This window comes from Apteryx rowi, unplaced genomic scaffold (assembly GCF_003343035.1).
Source record: "Apteryx rowi isolate R43461 unplaced genomic scaffold, aptRow1 scaffold_367, whole genome shotgun sequence".
Lineage (NCBI taxonomy): Eukaryota > Metazoa > Chordata > Aves > Apterygiformes > Apterygidae > Apteryx > Apteryx rowi.
Window position 1 is genome coordinate 176719 of NW_020450163.1, and position 17700 is coordinate 194418.

The 17700-nt window shown below is 58.5% G+C and overlaps 2 protein-coding genes across 2 annotated transcripts in view; both read right to left on the bottom strand.

Annotated features, from left to right (window-relative positions):
- The window catches only part of CLIC3 (chloride intracellular channel 3), a 6742-nt gene extending 3995 nt beyond the window's left edge, over positions 1 to 2747 (bottom strand). Inside the window, exon 1 of the mRNA XM_026073381.1 lies at positions 2597 to 2747. Coding sequence (XP_025929166.1) covers positions 2597 to 2747 — 151 coding nt within the window. The remainder of the gene's footprint in view (positions 1 to 2596) is intronic.
- Positions 2748 to 2939: 192 nt separating this feature from the next.
- ABCA2 (ATP binding cassette subfamily A member 2) overlaps positions 2940 to 17700 on the bottom strand; it is a 30132-nt gene continuing 15371 nt past the window's right edge. The window contains exons 24-49 of the mRNA XM_026073371.1: positions 17319 to 17501; positions 16624 to 16808; positions 16127 to 16247; positions 15534 to 15824; positions 14106 to 14324; positions 13613 to 13715; positions 12817 to 13145; positions 11922 to 12135; positions 11634 to 11739; positions 10546 to 10657; positions 10043 to 10103; positions 9628 to 9802; positions 9425 to 9540; positions 8967 to 9114; positions 8426 to 8549; positions 7226 to 7358; positions 6858 to 6975; positions 6478 to 6656; positions 5989 to 6130; positions 5434 to 5568; positions 5004 to 5107; positions 4589 to 4681; positions 4167 to 4269; positions 3828 to 3965; positions 3368 to 3574; positions 2940 to 3028 (exon numbers count right to left, since the gene is read on the bottom strand). Of these exons, the coding sequence (XP_025929156.1) occupies positions 2993 to 3028; positions 3368 to 3574; positions 3828 to 3965; positions 4167 to 4269; positions 4589 to 4681; positions 5004 to 5107; positions 5434 to 5568; positions 5989 to 6130; positions 6478 to 6656; positions 6858 to 6975; positions 7226 to 7358; positions 8426 to 8549; positions 8967 to 9114; positions 9425 to 9540; positions 9628 to 9802; positions 10043 to 10103; positions 10546 to 10657; positions 11634 to 11739; positions 11922 to 12135; positions 12817 to 13145; positions 13613 to 13715; positions 14106 to 14324; positions 15534 to 15824; positions 16127 to 16247; positions 16624 to 16808; positions 17319 to 17501 (3875 nt within the window). The 3' untranslated portion in view covers positions 2940 to 2992. The remainder of the gene's footprint in view (positions 3029 to 3367; positions 3575 to 3827; positions 3966 to 4166; positions 4270 to 4588; positions 4682 to 5003; positions 5108 to 5433; positions 5569 to 5988; positions 6131 to 6477; positions 6657 to 6857; positions 6976 to 7225; positions 7359 to 8425; positions 8550 to 8966; positions 9115 to 9424; positions 9541 to 9627; positions 9803 to 10042; positions 10104 to 10545; positions 10658 to 11633; positions 11740 to 11921; positions 12136 to 12816; positions 13146 to 13612; positions 13716 to 14105; positions 14325 to 15533; positions 15825 to 16126; positions 16248 to 16623; positions 16809 to 17318; positions 17502 to 17700) is intronic.

Genomic DNA, 17700 nt, shown 5'->3' on the forward strand with positions numbered 1-17700 from the left:
CACCGGCTGGGTCTCTCCGAGGCTAAGGCAGCCCCAGCTTGTGCTGGCTCCTGGGCCAGCCCTGAACTCGGGGCAGGGAGGCCACCGTGGCTGCTCAGGCTGGTGAGCCGGGCCACACTGGCGTGCCACGTGTCCCAGGCATGCCATGTTGCAGGAGGCACCAAAGCATCTTAATTGCCCAGTCAAGGTGCCAGGGCCCTGGGAGCACAGCATGGCACCAGATCAGGCCAGCTGGGGTGTCTCCCTGGGAACGGGCGCATCGGGGCTGGCGCCTCACCCTGAGTACCCGCACCATGTGGGAGCCCGGGGAGCTGGGAGCACGGCAGGAGCACTGCGGGGCCACCCACCCACAGGGGAGCACCATGCCTGGTTGCCTCCCCGCCCTTGCATGGGCACCCAAAGGGGGCTCAGATGGCCGGACAGGGGGCTGAGCCATTGCACCTCCCAGGTCACACCGGGAGGCTTGCAGGTGACACTGACCTTCCTCCCCCTGGTGGTAGAGGACTAACCCAAAGCTGGCTCATTCTCCTGCGCCAATCCAGCCAGGAAGGCACTGCAGGCTGGGCAAGGGGGTCAGGAGCACCCGTAGGTGGGGGGCCATCAGCTAGCTGTCCCTATCCACATCAGCCAGGGTACCAGCCAGTTTCCAATATGCCGTAAAAAATATATGGTCTGAAAATAGAGCTTATTTCCCCCCCCCCCAGTTTTCCCCTATTGAAAATACTGTATATTGTATCACAATCTATAGCACGTGGCATAAAGGACTGGTGAGCCCTAGGCTGGGGGGAGACATGGGTACAGCAGAGGCCCCCCCCCACAGCCCCCCATTCAGCCCCCACATTTCCGAGCCCCGGGACGAGCAAGACGAAGAGACTCAAGCACGTGAACGCAGGCAGCGAAGCCCTGGGAACTGGCAGCCTGCCCAGGGCATGAGCGCCCTGCTCCCAGCTGCAGCATGATGCTGCAGACCCGGAGAGGAGCCACCCCTGGGGTCAGCAGGTGCCCACAGACATTAAACCTGCTCTTGCAGGGCACAGACAACGCTTGAGGTGGAGCGGGGGCCGTGCACTTGGCGAAGCCATCCCAGGTCGCTGCGAAAGTCCAGGTGCACAGGATGGGCTGTTGGGGTTAGTGGGACAGGACCCTGCTTTGGGCACAGCTCCAGGTTGCAGAGCTGCTGCGGGCAGGGAGGTGGCAGGAGGCCAAGAGCTGCACTGGCTCAGCACCCCCCTCCCCCCCCTCCCGTCCCATCCTTGAGCTGGCAGCAGGACCCTCTGCAGAAAGGAGGGGCACTGCCAGCTGAGAGGGTGCCAGGGGACACGGCTGCAAGAGTGCTCCTCCCACCTGCTGCCCGCCCCAGGTGGCACTGCCAGCCGAGGACGTGGCAGCAGGGGCTGCTGGTGGCTGCACATACGAGCATGACCCCGGCCACCGTGGTCCGTCCTTCCCTCCCCAACACTGCCTGGGCACCACTCCCTGCTGGCCAGGCTGGCATCGGAGCTCTCTGGGCTGCCCTGAGCTTTACCCCCACTTGATGCCACCTGACTCCCAGCTTCAAAAACCATCCTGGGGGGGGGGGGGTGGCTCCTCCCTCTCCCAGTGCTGCCAGTAAACCAACGTGGAAAGCAGCGCAGGTGGCTCCCATACTGGGATGGATGTTGAGGCTCTAAGAGATGAATGCTGAGGCAAGGGAGAAAAGGAAGGGGAGACACCAGAAGGGTGGCACAGCAGTTGGGCAATGCCTCGACAGGGCACACAGACGCAGACGAGGGAGGTGAGGGCAGGCAGGAGGGCAGGTGAGGGGCGCTGGGAGGAGGGACATGGCTGGGGGCAGAGGGGAGAAACAGCTGGTGCCAGCATGTGAAATACCCTGTGAAATGCCCCTCTGCCCCACCACGTGCCCCTTTGGGAGGGTGCCGGTGCCCAGCCTCAGGGATGGAGCCATGAGCCCATGGCCCCCAGAGAGAGCCAGGGTAGTTGGTGCCTCCCTGCAGCAGGAGAGGGTACAGGAAAAGGAAGGACAAAGAGCTAGGCTGGGGCAGGCGAGTGCTGGAGCTGGGCACCGGCGCTGGGCAAGGCACAGAGCCAGGCACCGCGTGGAGCTGGGCTGGCACACAGAGCTGTGCGTTGGGTGAGCGAGTCCTCAGGGCTGCCTGGCTGGCAGCGTGCAGCAGGCAGCCATGGCCGCGAGGCACCTGCGGGCTCAGACTGCGTCCGGAGGCCCAGACCGCTCTACCTGGCAGAAAAGTGTCCAGGCAGTATGCGGCTAGTAGGGCCAAGACGCCTGTCTCTCGCAGGTTCAAGGTCCCTGGTGAAATTCCGTGGGCAGTGCCGGGGACAGAAATCAAACACAGGTAAAGCACAAAGCAGAGCTTCTGCCCCTTGTGGTGCTGGGACGGCTGGCATGGTGCCGAGCCCCGTATGGTGCCAGGTGAAGTGCCAAGCCATGAAGGGGTAATGGAAATACGGACAAAGCAGCAATCCTTCCTCTCTGACCTTCTGGGCAGGCTTGGGGTGGCAGTGGGGCAGAGACGTCCCTGCTGCTGGCAGTCCCTCAGGGTAGGTACAGACGTGGGTGTCCGAAGGCAACGCTCACTGGCCTCTTCCCTGCCACAAGACATGCAGAGCTCGTGGCACCAACTCAAAACCACATCCTTCGCTTCACAGTCTCTGTCCGTGGCATGCGCCAGCCGGGCAAATCGGCCAAGGATGGCAGCCCCCTGCACCATCTGGAGACACTGCCCCATAGCTGAAGGGGATGAAGGCCAGCCCGGCAGGCAGTGGTTCCCGGGGTCTGTCCAGGCTGGCACTGCACCCGTCGTCCGTCCTCCCTGTCACGCTCCTCTGGCCATGGGCAGAAGGGCCTGGCCTCCCCTGGGGCAGGCGGAGATGGCCGCTGGATGTGTCCGTGCGACGCGGGGGCGAAAGGAGGGGAGAGGCGAAAAGGGTTCGGTGGCTTCAAAGCTGGGGGCTCGGTTCCCCCCTCGGGTCCTCAGCACAGTGTGTCCGTGTTGAATGAGAGCTGAGCCTGCAGAGAGGGAGACAGGGGAGCACTCAGGGGCCAGGAAGGGGTGTCAGGGGCAGAGGGGCGCAGCAAGTCCTGGGGGTGATCCTAGGGCAAGGATCTGGCCAGGGTAGTGGGGGGAGTCCCTGAAGCCTCCCTTCCCGGAGAGCATCCTTGTGCCTGCCTCTGTCCCCGAAGGGCCATGTTTTCCCGAGACAAGCCCCTGGGCATGGGCTGTGTTGCCCAGCATGACACCATGGCTTTGGCTACAAAACCCCACGGCAGGGGGCATCAGCTTGGACTAGGGCCACCCAGATGCTTCTTCCCTGGCCCCACAAGACTGGTGTCAGGACGGCCTCTCACCCTCTCCTCCTCGAAGCTGATGAGGCCTTCATCATCGGTCTCCAGATCCTCCTGCTCCTCCACCACAAGGGCCCGCAGCTCCGTGGGGGCTGCCCGTGGGCGCAGCAGGCTGAGCACCCGCTCCAGAGGTGACTGCAGGGCACAGCTGGGGCTCGTCTCCTGCTGCTCCAGGTTGTCACTTTGCTTCTTGGCAAAATTCACAAACACCTGGCAGGAAAGGGGGAGTGGCTACCAGAGACGCCATGTGGACCCCCACCCTGGGCTGCCCCTTGCCTGGCATCTCTGCCCTGGGGCAATCTCTGCTGGAGATTGGCCATGGTTTCATCCCCACACCCACAGACCATGCACTGGCTTAGATCCCAAGGGAAGCTTCTGCTAGGCATTTTGTCACTGGAGCCCCAGGCATGGCCACCCTTCCTGGAAATGCCCACCCAGCCACCTGCACTGTCCCAGGCCTCACATTGTCCAGGGTGGTCTGGCTGACGGAATAGTCTTCGATGCCCAGCACGTCCACCACCTGCTCCATCTTGCTGAAGACCTGTGCCAGTGAAATCTGGTCCGATTTGAGCTGGTACTGGGTCTTGGTGTGGTGCCGCTCCTGCAGGGGACAGTGAGGTCAGGTCTGAGCCCCCACATGCCCAAACCCTGTTTCATTACACTGCTAGGGGAGAGAGGGACACAGAGGTGTCCTAGACGAAGGAATGGCATGAGGCCATTGATCTCCACAGGAGACAAAGGGTGCTGTCACCCTGACACGTGGGCTAGCAGAAGGTGGCACTTCCACTGCAAGGCAGCTCACCTTGAGGATGGCCTCGGGGAAGTTGCGGTTGAAGAACCTCACCACCTCCTTGACATTGAGACTGGACTTGGTCCGCACTGTGATCATGTAGCCATCTCCAAACCTGGGCAGAGACAAGGGAGGTCATGGGGGACCTGTCTCCGCACCTGGGCCTCTACAGAGGATTGACCCCATGGAAACCTGCACACTGATGATGACACTTGCCTGGCAGCAACTGTACCCACTAAGATGGTACCAGGATGGTCAAGCACCAGTGTAGGCTGCCCAGATCCCCCTGCTCACCCTCTCAAGCAGCACCCATGCAAAAGGCTGACATTTTGCCTCAGGAACCATGCTGTCACCCTGCCACGTGGGAGCCTGGCACCCTCCTATCCTGCAGTGTGCACTGGCAGATGGGCGCTAGACCCTCACCAGGCTCTTACCTGTTTTTCAAGTGCTGGATGCTGCCGAGACATTTGAGTCGCCCATTCACCATGATGGCCAGGCGGGTGCAGAGCGCCTCGCACTCCTCCATGCTGGGGAGACAGCACAGGATTGAGCAGGGTGAGAAGAAGCAACATGGTATGGGCAGATAGGGCAATGCTCACTTGCCAGAGGATGCGGCACAGGACTCGGTGGGGAGATGGGGAGCTGAGCTCCTCAAGCCTTCATCCTTGGCATTGGGGCATTGCCAACCATGATGGGAGAAAGAAACAGGGTTTTCCAGGCTTGTGCCCAACTCCCTCACTAGTGCCTGCCCCCCTGGGATGAAAAGCCCTTCTCCCTCCTGGCTTCTTGCCCATGTTGCACGCTAGGGTGCCTAGAGGAGTCGTGGGCCCAGCCTGAAGCCCCCCAGACCTGTGGGATGTGAGCACCACGGAGCGGCCTGTTTTGATGACATCCAGGATGAGATTCCAAAGGAAGCGCCGTGCCTTAGGGTCCATCCCCGTTGTGGGCTCGTCCTGCGGGAAGGAGGGTACCTCAGCTACGCCAGCCACTCCAGGGGGACCTGACCACCCCCTTTCTTCCCATTCCATGGGCTCGACTCTGCTTCCCTAACCCTCAGCCTGGGACACCGTCCGGTGCTCCAGGACGCTCATGGCAAAGCTGGCAGTAGGTGGCTCCCACCCCAGGGACCTCGTTTACCCAGAATAGCCCCATACCAGACCAGGTCCAGTGCCAAGGATATTGGATGGAGCAGAAGTATGGCTCTGACAGAGGTGCTGAGATCAGGCCAGCCCCCAATATGGGGTATTTTACAGGACACCTGCGGAGGCCAGGCCCTCACCAGGAAGATGAAGGATGGGTAGCCTATCAGTGCTATGGCTGTGGACAGCTTCCTCTTGTTGCCTCCGCTGTAGGTGCTGGCGGGTTTGTCGGCGTACTTGGTCAGTTCTAGCTTCTTCAGTGCCCACTTGACCACCTGCAGGGTGCAAAGAGTTGCTGTCACCCTGCCCATGTCCCAGAATGCCTCTGCGGGCCATAGGGCAGGCAGAGAGCTAGCAGTGGGTGGTGGGCCAGTGGCTGGGCCCTGTGGTGTGGGCCAGCAGCCAAGGATGTTGCAAGCCATCCAGCACCCGGCATGGTCAGGGAATGGCCATGGGTAATGGAGCTCTGATGGCAGCCCCTTGCAGAGCTGCAGGTGTCTGTGGGCCCCAGCACCCCATGTGGGAGCACTGCTTGGGTGGCCCTGCCCTTCAGCAAGCAGCAGGTACTGCTGCAAGGGCAGATAGCAGCAGCTCAGGGTCCCTTCGGTGCCCAGTGAGAGGTCATTTCCAGAGCAGCCCATGACACAGCACCAGTCCTCGGGACACTGGCAGACACGCTCTGCCTGAAGGCATACCCGCTCCTCATCCTTCCATGGGATACCACGCAGGCGGGTGTAGAGCTCCAGGTGCTCCTGGGCCGTCAGCTCATCGAAGAGCGCATCAAACTGGGGGCAATAGCCCAAGCTTTGCTGGACCTGCAGGAGCTCTTTCAGGATGCTGTGGGGAGAGGATGGAGGGGCCATGAGGAGAAGGAATTGCTGAGCCAGTGTGTTTTCCCTTTTGAGAACACCCCCTTGCTCACCCTGCTTTCACAGGCCTTTATACCGAAGCATCTTCTACCCCTTAAGCCACAATGGGCAGCGTTGCCTGAGACCCAGCATCACTTGCCACCCCGCAGGTGATGGGTTGGTCCAGCAGGACATGGGGTTGCAGAGTCCTGCTGAGCTGTATGGTCAGGTTCACAGTGCCTTTTCCCTGGGAGACCCCAAAACGGGCCCCATCCTGGCCCTGGGACAGTGGGCACTCCCCATCCTCCCATCCAGCCTGTACCTGCACCCCTGTACCTGTGCCCATTAACAAAGGCCTCTCCACCCGTGGTGCTCTCGTCCCCCGTAAGCATCTTGAAGGTGGTCGTCTTCCCTGCGCCGTTGACACCCAGCAGCCCGAAGCACTCTCCGGGCCGGACGCCCACACATAGCCGGTCCACGGCCAGGATGCGCCCGATCTTGCGAGACTTGTACACCTTGCACAGTGAGAGAAGAGGCGCTCACCCTGCTGCGAGGGCAACGCTGGACACCAAGCCCAGTGCACCCCAGCTCCAACCCACGTCCCTCGGGTGGGAAAAGCTCTGAGTTTTCTCTTTGTGGCCCCAGAGCTTCCCCAGCTCCATTCCCAGTGCCAGCAGGCGCCTAGACAGCCCAGGGTAGGCCAGAGGCTGCCTTACCTTGGTGAGGTTCTCAATCTTCAGCATGTCGTTGTCGGCATCACCACGCAGGACACGGTGCCGCTCGTTGGCCACATCAATATCATCTTCAATGGGCTTGGTGGAGACGGGCAGTCGCCTGCAGGAGGGTGTGGGGAGCAGGGTGGGCATGCGGAGCCGGCACAGACGCCACGGGCGCTGCCTTCCCATGTCCCTCCCAGGAGGTGAATGCTGGGGACGGGTCATTTTCCCAGCTCGCGTCTCCCAGAAGGGCTGCCCTGACCCGACAGGTCCCGAAAGCAAAGCTTTTTCCCATTTTGAAGAGCTGGAAAGTTTTCACCCCAGTGGGATCAGCCCCACTTCACTCTGCCCCGCACTCCCATACTCACTGTGGTTTCCGGAAGAAGTTGTACTGGCACATGATGGTGATGAAGAAGCCAACAAAGCCTTCAATTGTCATGGCAACCAGCCCACGTGTCACGATGTCCCATTCAAAGGGCGACTTCATTTTATCGAACTGCCCTGGGTGGGATGAAGAGGACAGAGGTGTCGGAGGGGCAGTTACTGGGGAAGACATGCAGCTAATGTGGCCTCCTGGTGTGGCTGGACCCAGAGACTCGCTGTGACAGCTCCTCTCTGGAGGACAGGGACACAAACCCGTTCCCCTGGGCAGGGTGAAACAGGGGATCCTTGTCTCATAGGCTAAACAAAACCTAAAAAAGCCTTCCTGAAGCAGCAGGAAATATTCATGGTGGGAACTGGGTTCCCAGGATCTGCCAACATGTGGCCTTCAAATAACCCCAAACCCCCCTTGTCTGCATGCCCCAGCCCTAGAGGGAGAACCGGGGTACAACTAACCATTGGGCAGCGCCACTGGCCACATGCACAGCTACCTCTGTGTGTGCAGGACAGCTACCATGGCATCTTGGAGAAAACAATACTGGTTTTCCCAACAAAGAGGGCTGAGTTTAACCCCATCCACCAAGGTAAAAACACTCAAACTGGAGAAAACTATTTCTCCTGTCAGAGGCTCAGCTGCAAAACAGCCACACAGGAGCAGCCCTTAGTGCAACACGAATGTTGCTATTTCTTGAGCTGGCCCATGATGAGGCAACAGTGTCCCCAGCAAGTGAGGCAGGGGCCCGGAGGGCAGATCTGCTCCTGCATCTGCCTTATTTGCCTCCTGGGCCTGGTGCTGCAACCGTCTTGGGCTATGTGGTCCTGCTGGCACCAGGGCTGATCAGAAAAAGGCTGTTCTTTTACAGCCTGTTTGCTGTTAAAATCACTTTGCAATTTTGCAATTTCATTTGGGTGAACTGATCCAACCAAGAATGGCTATTTGATGGATTTGTCAGATCCAGCACCATGAGATGGTGACCTCAACTGTGTCTTTTCCTGAGTCCCAATCTAGTTCACATCCCCTGGCTTTTTGCTCCAGGTTGTCTGAGTCTTGGGGAGAGCCCTCCCCAAGGAGGGCTGGGGGAGAGAGGGCTCTCCCTCAGGGCAGGCAGAGGGGATGTGCTGACATAGTGGTCCCTTGCAGGCCCACATGTGCTGGAGAAAGGGAAGAAGGGAGCAAGAGGCCATACCGATCTTGGCATAGTATTCATTGATGTACTCGTTATAAGCCATCTCCATCAAGCCATGGCCCAGGTTGTAGTTAGGGAATACAAGGAAGCAACTCTTCAAGTAGCTGTTCACCACCTTCAAATCCTGTGGGGATGGGCAGAGAGGACATGACCATCAGAAAAACCGGTGAGGACTGTGAGTGCATGGGAGGATCAGGATCCTCAACAAGATGTAACTTGGTCTGATCTCATAGTTGGCCCTGCTTTGAGCAGGGGTTTGGAGTAGAGACCTACTGAGGTCCTATCCAACCTGAGTTGTCCTATGATCTGACAACCAACACCAACCTGGAAGCAAGCAGGCACCCTGCTCTGGGTCTGAAAGAACCACAGAGGCTGCATGTTTCCTCCAGTCACCATGCTGGAGCCACAGGCTTTGTCGCAGCATGGCAGGCCCAGTGACCTGGCTCCCTGGGCCCTGGCTGGGGTATCCCCCCTCTCACCAAGTTGGGGGAAGCATCTTTTCCCTTCCTGGTGGCCCTGGCTGTAGCTGTGAGACTCCTACCTTGTCATGCTCAAAGAGCTGCAGCAGGAACGTGGCAACAGTGGCCGTGATGCCGATGAAGAGGTTGATGACTATCAAGAAGACGTAGGCAGAACTGGGCACCTCGAACCAGAAGGAAGCAGGGTACATGATGGGGGTGATGGACCAGCTGGGAAAACAAGTGGCAGAAGTCCATGTGAGCATGGCAGAAGAGGCAGTGGGTTAGTCACATGCTCACTACCATGTGGCAGGACCAATCAGTGAGCTTCAGGATTGCCCATCTCCCAGCCCAATCTTCTCCAGGGTCTCCCACCCCACAGCCCACCACCTATGGGAGCTGGAGAAAACTGCCAGATGGGCAGCCCAAGGGCTAGATCCTGCCCATTTAGTCACAGAGCAGACGGGGCATCAGAGGGACCCCACCAGCAGGTCCTGGTCCCCTGCCTCTCTCCCTTACTCACCTCCTCTGAGCAACCTACCCATAGAGCAGAAAGAGTGAGAGGACAGCAGGGAAGTTGGTGGGAGAGGTGTAAGCTGGGAGGTCGAACACAAAAAGGATAATGATACAGCATGTGGCTGGCACCAGGTAGTTAAGCTGGAAAAGAGAGAAACTTCTGTGATTCCCCATTTGCCTGCCCTGGCCCTGGGAGACTCAACTGCTGGGCATGCTTGCCCTGCTCACCATATCCCACACGTAGTTGGCCAACCAGTAGATGACAGGGTCGCAGCCGCTCACAAACTGCAGATGTTTGGCCTTGGTGGCCTTTTCGGCGACCAGGAACACCACAAAGCTGGCTGGCACAAAGGACATGGCTACGATGATGAAGATGGCAATCACTACGTCCGTGCCTTGCAGGCTGTGTTGGGGAGCAAGGTGGAGGAGAGCACAGATCACATCACTCTCAACTGCCTGGAAAAGGGCCACGAAGGCCACCTGTCCCAGCATGGGACAGTTGCTGTACACAGGGCAAGGGTACAGTACAGAGACCGCCATGTCACACCCGTAACTTTGGGTTTCCCCCTGCAAATCACATCAGGGAGCTCCCTCCCCTTCTACATGATGGACACCCTCCCTCAAACCGGCCTGCGGGACATACAGGTAATCCAGAGACAGGCTGGCACTCGTCTTGTTCATGGGGTGGTTGGTCACCGTGATACCTACAGGAAGGCCCGGGAGGAAACACAGGAATGTGAAAGCCAGATCAGGACAGAAAATTTTACTCACAGCTTCAGGCCTGCCTGGTCCCTGCTTCTGAGGACAGGTTTCCTTCCCTGCAGCCCAGTGCAGAAGCTGAGCTGCTTGAAGCAACTGAGCAGGTCAGGCCAAGCTCTCCCTCTCATCAGCTGGTAGCAGAGCATTTTTCAGACATGTTTGCAAGCCCAGAAGCCAACAGGCAGCATCTTGGGAGGTAATGGACTGACTCAGACCCTGTCTAGCCCAGCTCTCAAACCACACACATCTGAGAAGTGTGAACCCCTGCTCCAAATGGGCAGTAGCCTGCTTGGGCCAAGGAGCAACATTTCACTTTAAACCCTTGTTAGACCATGCCCAAAGCTATTCCTGACATGCTTCCACCCTTAAATGCCTCCAGGCCCTCACCGTAAGCAGCGGGGTTGCCTTTGCTCTTGGGCAAGTTGGCCCGCAGGATGGCATTGTTGAGTGCGTTGAGATAGGTGGGCATGCTATGGTAGCCCTTGTTGTTGTAGAAGACCTGGAGGAGCAGAGAAGAGTGGTGGGAGGTAGCAGGAGAGCTGGGCCCCTGCCAGATGTGCTGGATGGGAGGGTTGGGACAGGATGGGATCGGACAGGACAGGACAAGATGGGATGGGATGGGGGCAGCCATGGGGCAAGCTTCCTGTGCACAAGGCTGCAGGGAGAGTGGGTCACTACAGACCATGCTGGGACCAACAGGCTGGTGTGGGAGTGACACTAAGTGCACTGTGGAGTGAGGGCACCATCGCAGATCCCTCAGAGGAGAGGCCTGCCTTAGAGCAGGGGATGAACAGACCCCACCATGCTGGCAGCGCAGCCTTCTCCTTCTCTCCTCCCCCTCTACTCAGCCCTAGCGAGGCCACATCTGGAGTACTGCGTCCAGTTCTGGGCTCCCCAGTACAAGAGAGACAGGGCACTGCTGGAGCAAGTCCAGCGAAGGGCTACAAAGATGATTAGGGGACTGGAGCATCTCCCTTATGAAGAAAGGCTGAGAGAGCTGGTCCTGTTGAGCCTGGAGAAGAGAAGACTGAGAGGGGATCTTATCAATGTATACAAAGATCTAAAGGGAGGGTGTCAAGAGGATGGGGCCAGACTCTTTTCAGTGGTGCCCAGTGACAGGACAAGAGGCAACAGGCACAAACTGAAACACAGACAATTTCATCTGAACATGAGGAAAAACTTCTTCACTGTGAAGGTGACAGGGCACTGGAACAGGTTGCCCAGAGAGGTTGTGGAGTCTCCTTCTCTGGAGATATTCAAAACGCGCCTGGATGCAATCCTGTGCAATGTGCTCTAGGTGAACCTGCTTGAGCAGGGGGGTTGGACTAGGTGATCTCCAGAGGTCCCTTCCAACATCAACCATTCTGTGATTCTGTGATTCTCCTCCCCATCTGTGCCAGGTTCACTGCTGCCTATTGGTCTCCCTGGCTGCCCCAGGGCTGGGCCAGGTTGTCCATGGCTCAGCACGGTCCTACCTGGGCTGTTCTCCGGACAGCTATCTTGCGCACCGTGGCAGGAGCCCTGGCCCCGAAGGAGGCTGGGATGGATTTCTGGACATTGCCAAAGGTGAGTGCCCCGTACCTGTGGAACAAGTCACCAGTGAGAAGCTGTGACCATTCTCCCCTAGGTCCAGAAACAGGGCAACACTCATCCAGCCCTCCTGGCTCCAGCTGGTCCCCCGGTCCGTCTCCACAAAGTCCTCATTCCCCCCATGCCCACTGCCCCAAGGGCACAAGGAAACTCTCTCCCACCCTCCCTCTTGCCTGTGCAGCCGGAAGCGGTCCGACGTGTAGAGCAGGTACTCGGAGACATTGCGCCCGGTGATGTCGGCCAGGATGTCCCCTGTTACCACCTTCATCTGCGGGGGATGCCCTCCCACGCCGCTGGGGCAGGAGAAGCCAGTCCCCTGCATGGAGCATGTGCACTTGATGGGCTCATGGATAATTCGGGGCAGGGTTGGGGCTGAGGTGATGGTCTCTGAGGATCACAGAAAGGCAGCTCAAAGCAAAGCTCTAACCGGAACCATCTCATCAGCCTCTGGTCACGGGGGCTGCTTGGGGCAACACCAGGGCAGCAGGGGACGAGATGGACATGCCAGGGTGACCTGCTGCACACTCAGCCAAGAGATCTTGGCTGGGCAGGGAGAGATCACTCTGCTCTACAAGGGCTAGCTCCTGCTGGGCCTGAGCCTAGTCTTTTGAGAGGCCTTTTGGGTCCCAGTGACAGAGAGGGGCCAAGAGGCAGACATGAAGAAAACTTTGGAGCAGACCCAGGATGGAAACAATTCAGATGCAGGTTGAGAACTGAGTCTGGAGAAGGTAAAGTAGCCATTTCTCCAGCTAGGGACCAAGTAGCCGGTCCAGCGAGGGTGACAAAAGGCTGGCCGTGGGACATTTAATGGCACAACCAGCCCAGGACTTTAATGGCAAGCTCGCCCAGGACTGCTGGAAGCTGAACGCAGAGAGGTGCTCCAAGGGTAACGCTGGCCCTGAGCCAGCAGCATAGCTGAGCAATACTCTGCAAGGGCCAGGCCAAACCATGCCTGAGGGGCACTTTCAGGGGTCCCTGCACTGCTCCTCTGAGGGAGATAAATCACCCCTCCTGCATATGAACCCAGGACCTGGACAGACCTGGGCACCAGGACGGCCCTGGCGATACCTTTGATGGCAGAGGAGAAGGTCGTGGAGTTCCAGGCACGGAGCAGGTCCTCATCCACCGAGATGGGGTAGTCAGAGGGGGCCGGGGACGGAGGTGGTGGCACAAAGTTGGAGAGCGGCAGGCCTTGTGTGAAGGAGTCAATGCACATGGCATCGAAGTACTTGGCTGCCAGCATCTTGGACTCATTGCTGTTGAGGTTCAGGGTCTGCATGGGCTGGTCCAGCGTGTTGTTGAAGGCGGTCTTGAGCACGCATGTGGCACCCACGCCTGAGGGCAGGTGGAAGGTGTTCACCAGTTGCTGGGGGCTGGCATCAGGAGACAGCCTGATGCTGTGGGGAGAGAAGAGTAGGTGAGGAGGAGCTAGAAGCAGAGGGTTTCCCTGAGGAGATACGGGACTTGCCACCTCAGCCCTCTTCTGCTGGGCAAGTCCCTGGGGCCTCTATGGACCACAGCTATATGGGCATGGGCACCCCAGCCATACAGCCCTGGGAGTCCCTGCAGTCTGGGCCTGGCATGAGATGAGCTGCTGGGTGAAGCCAGCACCAGTGTCAGGGTTGGCACCACTCCAAGAGACTCACCCTAGGGAACAATGGTAGGTGCTTCCTGCATGGGGACATGGCACTGGCCATGGCTGTGCTTCAAGCCCAAGCCAGCCTCAGTGCCAGATCCGCTGTGGGCTCCCCTCCCCACTCCCCGCACCCCAGCGCAGTCCTGGGAAGGTGCTGCAGCAGGGGATGGGGACAGGGACAGGGACGGGGCACAGGATGCTGCTCTCCAGGCAGTGAGGGGCTCTCACCGGTACTCACGCCGCTCCTCGTTGGCATAAGGAATGAAGTTGCCCTTGGGCTGCGTGTAGTTGTGGTACTGAGATGGTGAGAGGATGAGGGGAGGCAGGTCACCTGCGGGGTCAAGGAAAGTAACCTGTTTGCACCAACACCACCGCCTCCCTTGCAGACAGACTGGTCAAACTCCCCATGAGCCTCTACCTTGACCCCCTCCCAACACCCAGCAGCTTCACCACCAGCCAAACTGGAGCAGGCAGAGAAGGCTACCGGGAGCCCACAGCATTTGGGTCTGCAAAGCCGGTGAGACTTGGCTCATGCAGGGGCAGTTGGAGCAGCAGGGTGGGAAAGATGCCCTTGCTCCTGAGCTGCTGGAGCAGCTTCTGAAGATGGAGGACGACAGATGCTTGGCCTGGCAATGGGGTACAAATCTGGATACCAGAGAGGGGATGGGGGCAAGTGTCCCCTTTTCCTCCTGATCCCACTGGGACTAGGGCTTGTAGGCACCTATTTCGGGCACAGAGAGCGCCACAGTCATGGCCACGCAGACAAAGAAGGCGGGCAGAAGGATCTGCGAGAAGAGGGCCTTGGTGTTGCGCTTGGCACAGTGGAAGCGTTTGACGATCAGCCCATGGAACTGCCGCAGCTTCAGCCATGATCCCTCCAGCTTAAAGCTCCCCTGTCCCGCCAGGTCATGGTCCTCTGCCTCCATGTCAGCCTCTTGGTCTGGAGTAAGGAGACAACAGGGAGGGAAGGAAAACATGAGCAGGCTGGTTTGAGAAGCCCGTGAGCAGCACAAGGGATTAGCGCTGTTAAGAAGCAGGGTGGATGGGTCTTGGGTGTGGGGACACAGTGAGGCAGCGAGCTTGGGGCTGGGACTCTGAGAGCTCAGCTGGGTTGCTGCACCCGCCCCTGCTCTGCCTCCCCGCTGACCCGAATTCGGTAATCCTCAGGGTGATACACAGCCCTGGCAGGGGAAGAAGAATGTCATGTCTCTAAATTAATCATGACAAGAGCTGGTGGGATAATCCAAAAAAGAGTTTGTGAATTAAACAGTAGCCTTTGGGCCCTTGTCTGCATGTTGTATCCTTGTATGACTTGAGCATCTGGGCAAGTATACAGTCCTGAAATTGTGCCAGGAGTTTGGAGAACAAACTTGCTCTCTAGAAAATGGCTCTCTGCTGAACAGGCAGGCTGGCCAGCCATGAGAAAAAACCCAGCCACACAGCAAAGGTGTTGTTAGTGCACCGACCACCCCAGACCAACACCTCCAGGCTGCTCACCATGCTTGGCTGCTAGTCCAAGGAGAGAGCATGTTAGTGGGAGTGAGTCTGCTGAAGGTTGGAGCTTGCAGGAGGATTTGAGAGAGACAAAGGGAACTAAGAGAAGAGACCAAGGACTAATGCTGGCTGTGTCCTAACATCGGCCAGTGAGCCCACTAGGTTTGTGTCTCAACATGGGACCTCCTCATGCACATGCTTCCACTTTGGGGGGCTGCAAATGCTGGCTGGAAGCACCCAGTTGCAGACAAAATCCCACCCAAATCCTCTGCAATCAGCTCTCTCCCACAGATTGCTATTCCCCAGGCCTTCACAGCCAGAGGGTTCCCTTTCTCTCTCTCTGCACAGGGTCCCTGGACACATCCGTCTGTTGCACATCAACTCAGCCCCGCATGGAAACTCACCTGAGCAGGCACAGCCCTGATCTCCAGCACATAGGGGAATCAGAGTCCCCTGACAAGAGTCAGCTCACCTCTCCGTTCGGGAGCGAGGACGGGAGCTGGGTGCGCATGGGCCGAGGTCCGTGCTGTGCCACCTGCCAGCCACCCTCCCCGTCCCCAAAGAGAGCACCTGACCTCTGGAGCATCTCACTTGGGCGAGCATGCCCCACACCTCCCGCCAGTAAAGTGAAGGGCTGCCATGCGGTATTACAAACCTTGCAGACTGATGTTATCAGGGTCCTGCCGATTATCAAACAACGGAGAGTAATCCCCAAAGAACTCCGAATAAGCCCCACCTTCATCGCCCCGCACGGAGCCCACCGAGGAGTCTGAGCGCAGGGACGCCTGCGACTGGGCAAGCTTGGAGCAGGTCACCAGGTTGCTTAGCTCCACCTCTGGCTTCTCAGGCACTTCTGCTTCAGCAAGGGGCTCGCCGTTGGCCTCAGGCTTCAGGCCCAACTCGGGGGCGGGTGGCCGCAAGGCATCCTTCTTGGATTCTTTCATATCTGGAAGGAGAAAGAGGGTTGCCACTCAGTACTGACCGCATCAGCCTTTGAGGTGATGTTGCAGCAGAGAAGGGGCCCAAATCTGTTTTGCAAGCCCAGGTTGGAGTAGGCATCTGGCTGCCCTTGGCTGGCATGAGGCAGCCTCTCCTGCTGTGCCATTTGGAGAGGAGGGTACTCCTGCTGCCATCCGAGAGGGGAGAGGAGCCACAAAGTCCACATCAAGTATGACACACAGCACTTTTCCCTCTCTTCCCCATGTCCCAGAGCTGACGACACCGCCGCGTGCGCCCCGGCATCCATACCAACATCACTGTTCTCCAGAGACTGGTCCTCCTCAGACACCTTGAGGAAGACCTCCTCGAGCGTGGTGTCCATCAGCCCAAAACTGGTCAGGTCCAGCTCCTCCAGGCTCTGCTCCAAATGCTGCGGAGGGAAAGTGCCACATGAAGAGGGCTGGAAGCTCATCTTCCCCACATGGCCTCCCACAACCCTGCCATGGCACAGGGGGATCCCTCAGGCACCCATTCACCCCATAAGCAACCAGTGCCAGGCAGGATCTTCTCCCTGAGCCAGCTGCTGCAGGCACATGTGGGTGAAGCTCTCACATGGGGCTAGAACAGGCCCAACACTGTGTCCTGCCCCTCCGGGGCCAATCCTGCACAGGCCCACCTGCACTTTTTTCCCCAAAAAGCCTCCTGGGAGTACCACACCTATCTGTGCCCATCCTGCCCCTTGAGGACAACCCTCATCCTCACACTACCAGCAGGGTTGGCACCGGGGCCCACTGCAGATTGGGTACCTGGAAGAGCCTCTCGAAGCAGCCCTTCTTGACAGCCTCGCTGGGCAGGATGTAGGAGAGCTCAGTGTTGGTGTCTGAGATGAGGAGGCAGGAGGCCACATACTTCTTGATGAACTGGGAGACACGTGGCTCGGAGCAGGGGCTGACGGAGGAGTGGGACGGGGGACTGTGTGGCTGGCCCGACTCTATGGCAGGGAGGCAGCATCAATCACTCCACGCACGTCATTCGACCAGGACCACCCCAATGCCAAAGCTACAGCCCAGCACCTCAGGATTTCATTCATCCTCAATTGCAGGGTCCTGGCAATTTCCCAGCTTCCCTGTCACAGAGCTAGCTGTCCCTGCCTGCACTGCCCAGCCCTGGGGAGAGGCTCTCTGTCCTCCAACCTTGCAGGGCACCACTGCCTGCAGCTCAATATCTCAGCAAGCAGTGCAGGGGTCAGACCAGAATCAGCACCCTGGAGGCAAATGCTTCCATGCACAATCTAACTAGAGACCCAGAAGGGAGAAATCAAGCCTGAGAGATATCACCTCCTACATCCCTGACCCTGTCCATCTAAGCCCTCCACATGGCTTATGGAAACCTGGCAGTGGGAGCATTTGGGTTTTGAACTCTTGTCCCTTTTCTGGACAGAAAAAGAGCTGGGTCCATCTACTCTGCCCCTAAACACCATGGTCATGCTGGGTCCACAGACCTGTGCTGTTTCTGGTGTCTGACTGCCTCTTGACCACCGTCAGCTTGTAACCATCACCATAGGTGCTCTTGAGGAACAGTGGGGAGCCGCAGCACTTGAGCTTGCCATGGGATATGATGGCAATACGGTCGCCCAGCAAGTCAGCTTCGTCCATGTGATGTGTGGAGAGCAGGATGGTCCTCCCTACCCAGCAGAAACAGAGTGTCAGTGAGGCAGAGGAGCATGGCCATGCTGGGGCCACGGCAGCCTGTACCTGTCTTACCAAGTGCTGCTCAAACAAGGTAAACAGCTTCTGGGCCCTGGGGGAAGCAACTACATGCACATAGGGCAATGCCCTCTGAGTGTCAGCTCACCACAGGGACCTGTCGTGCCAAGCACAGGG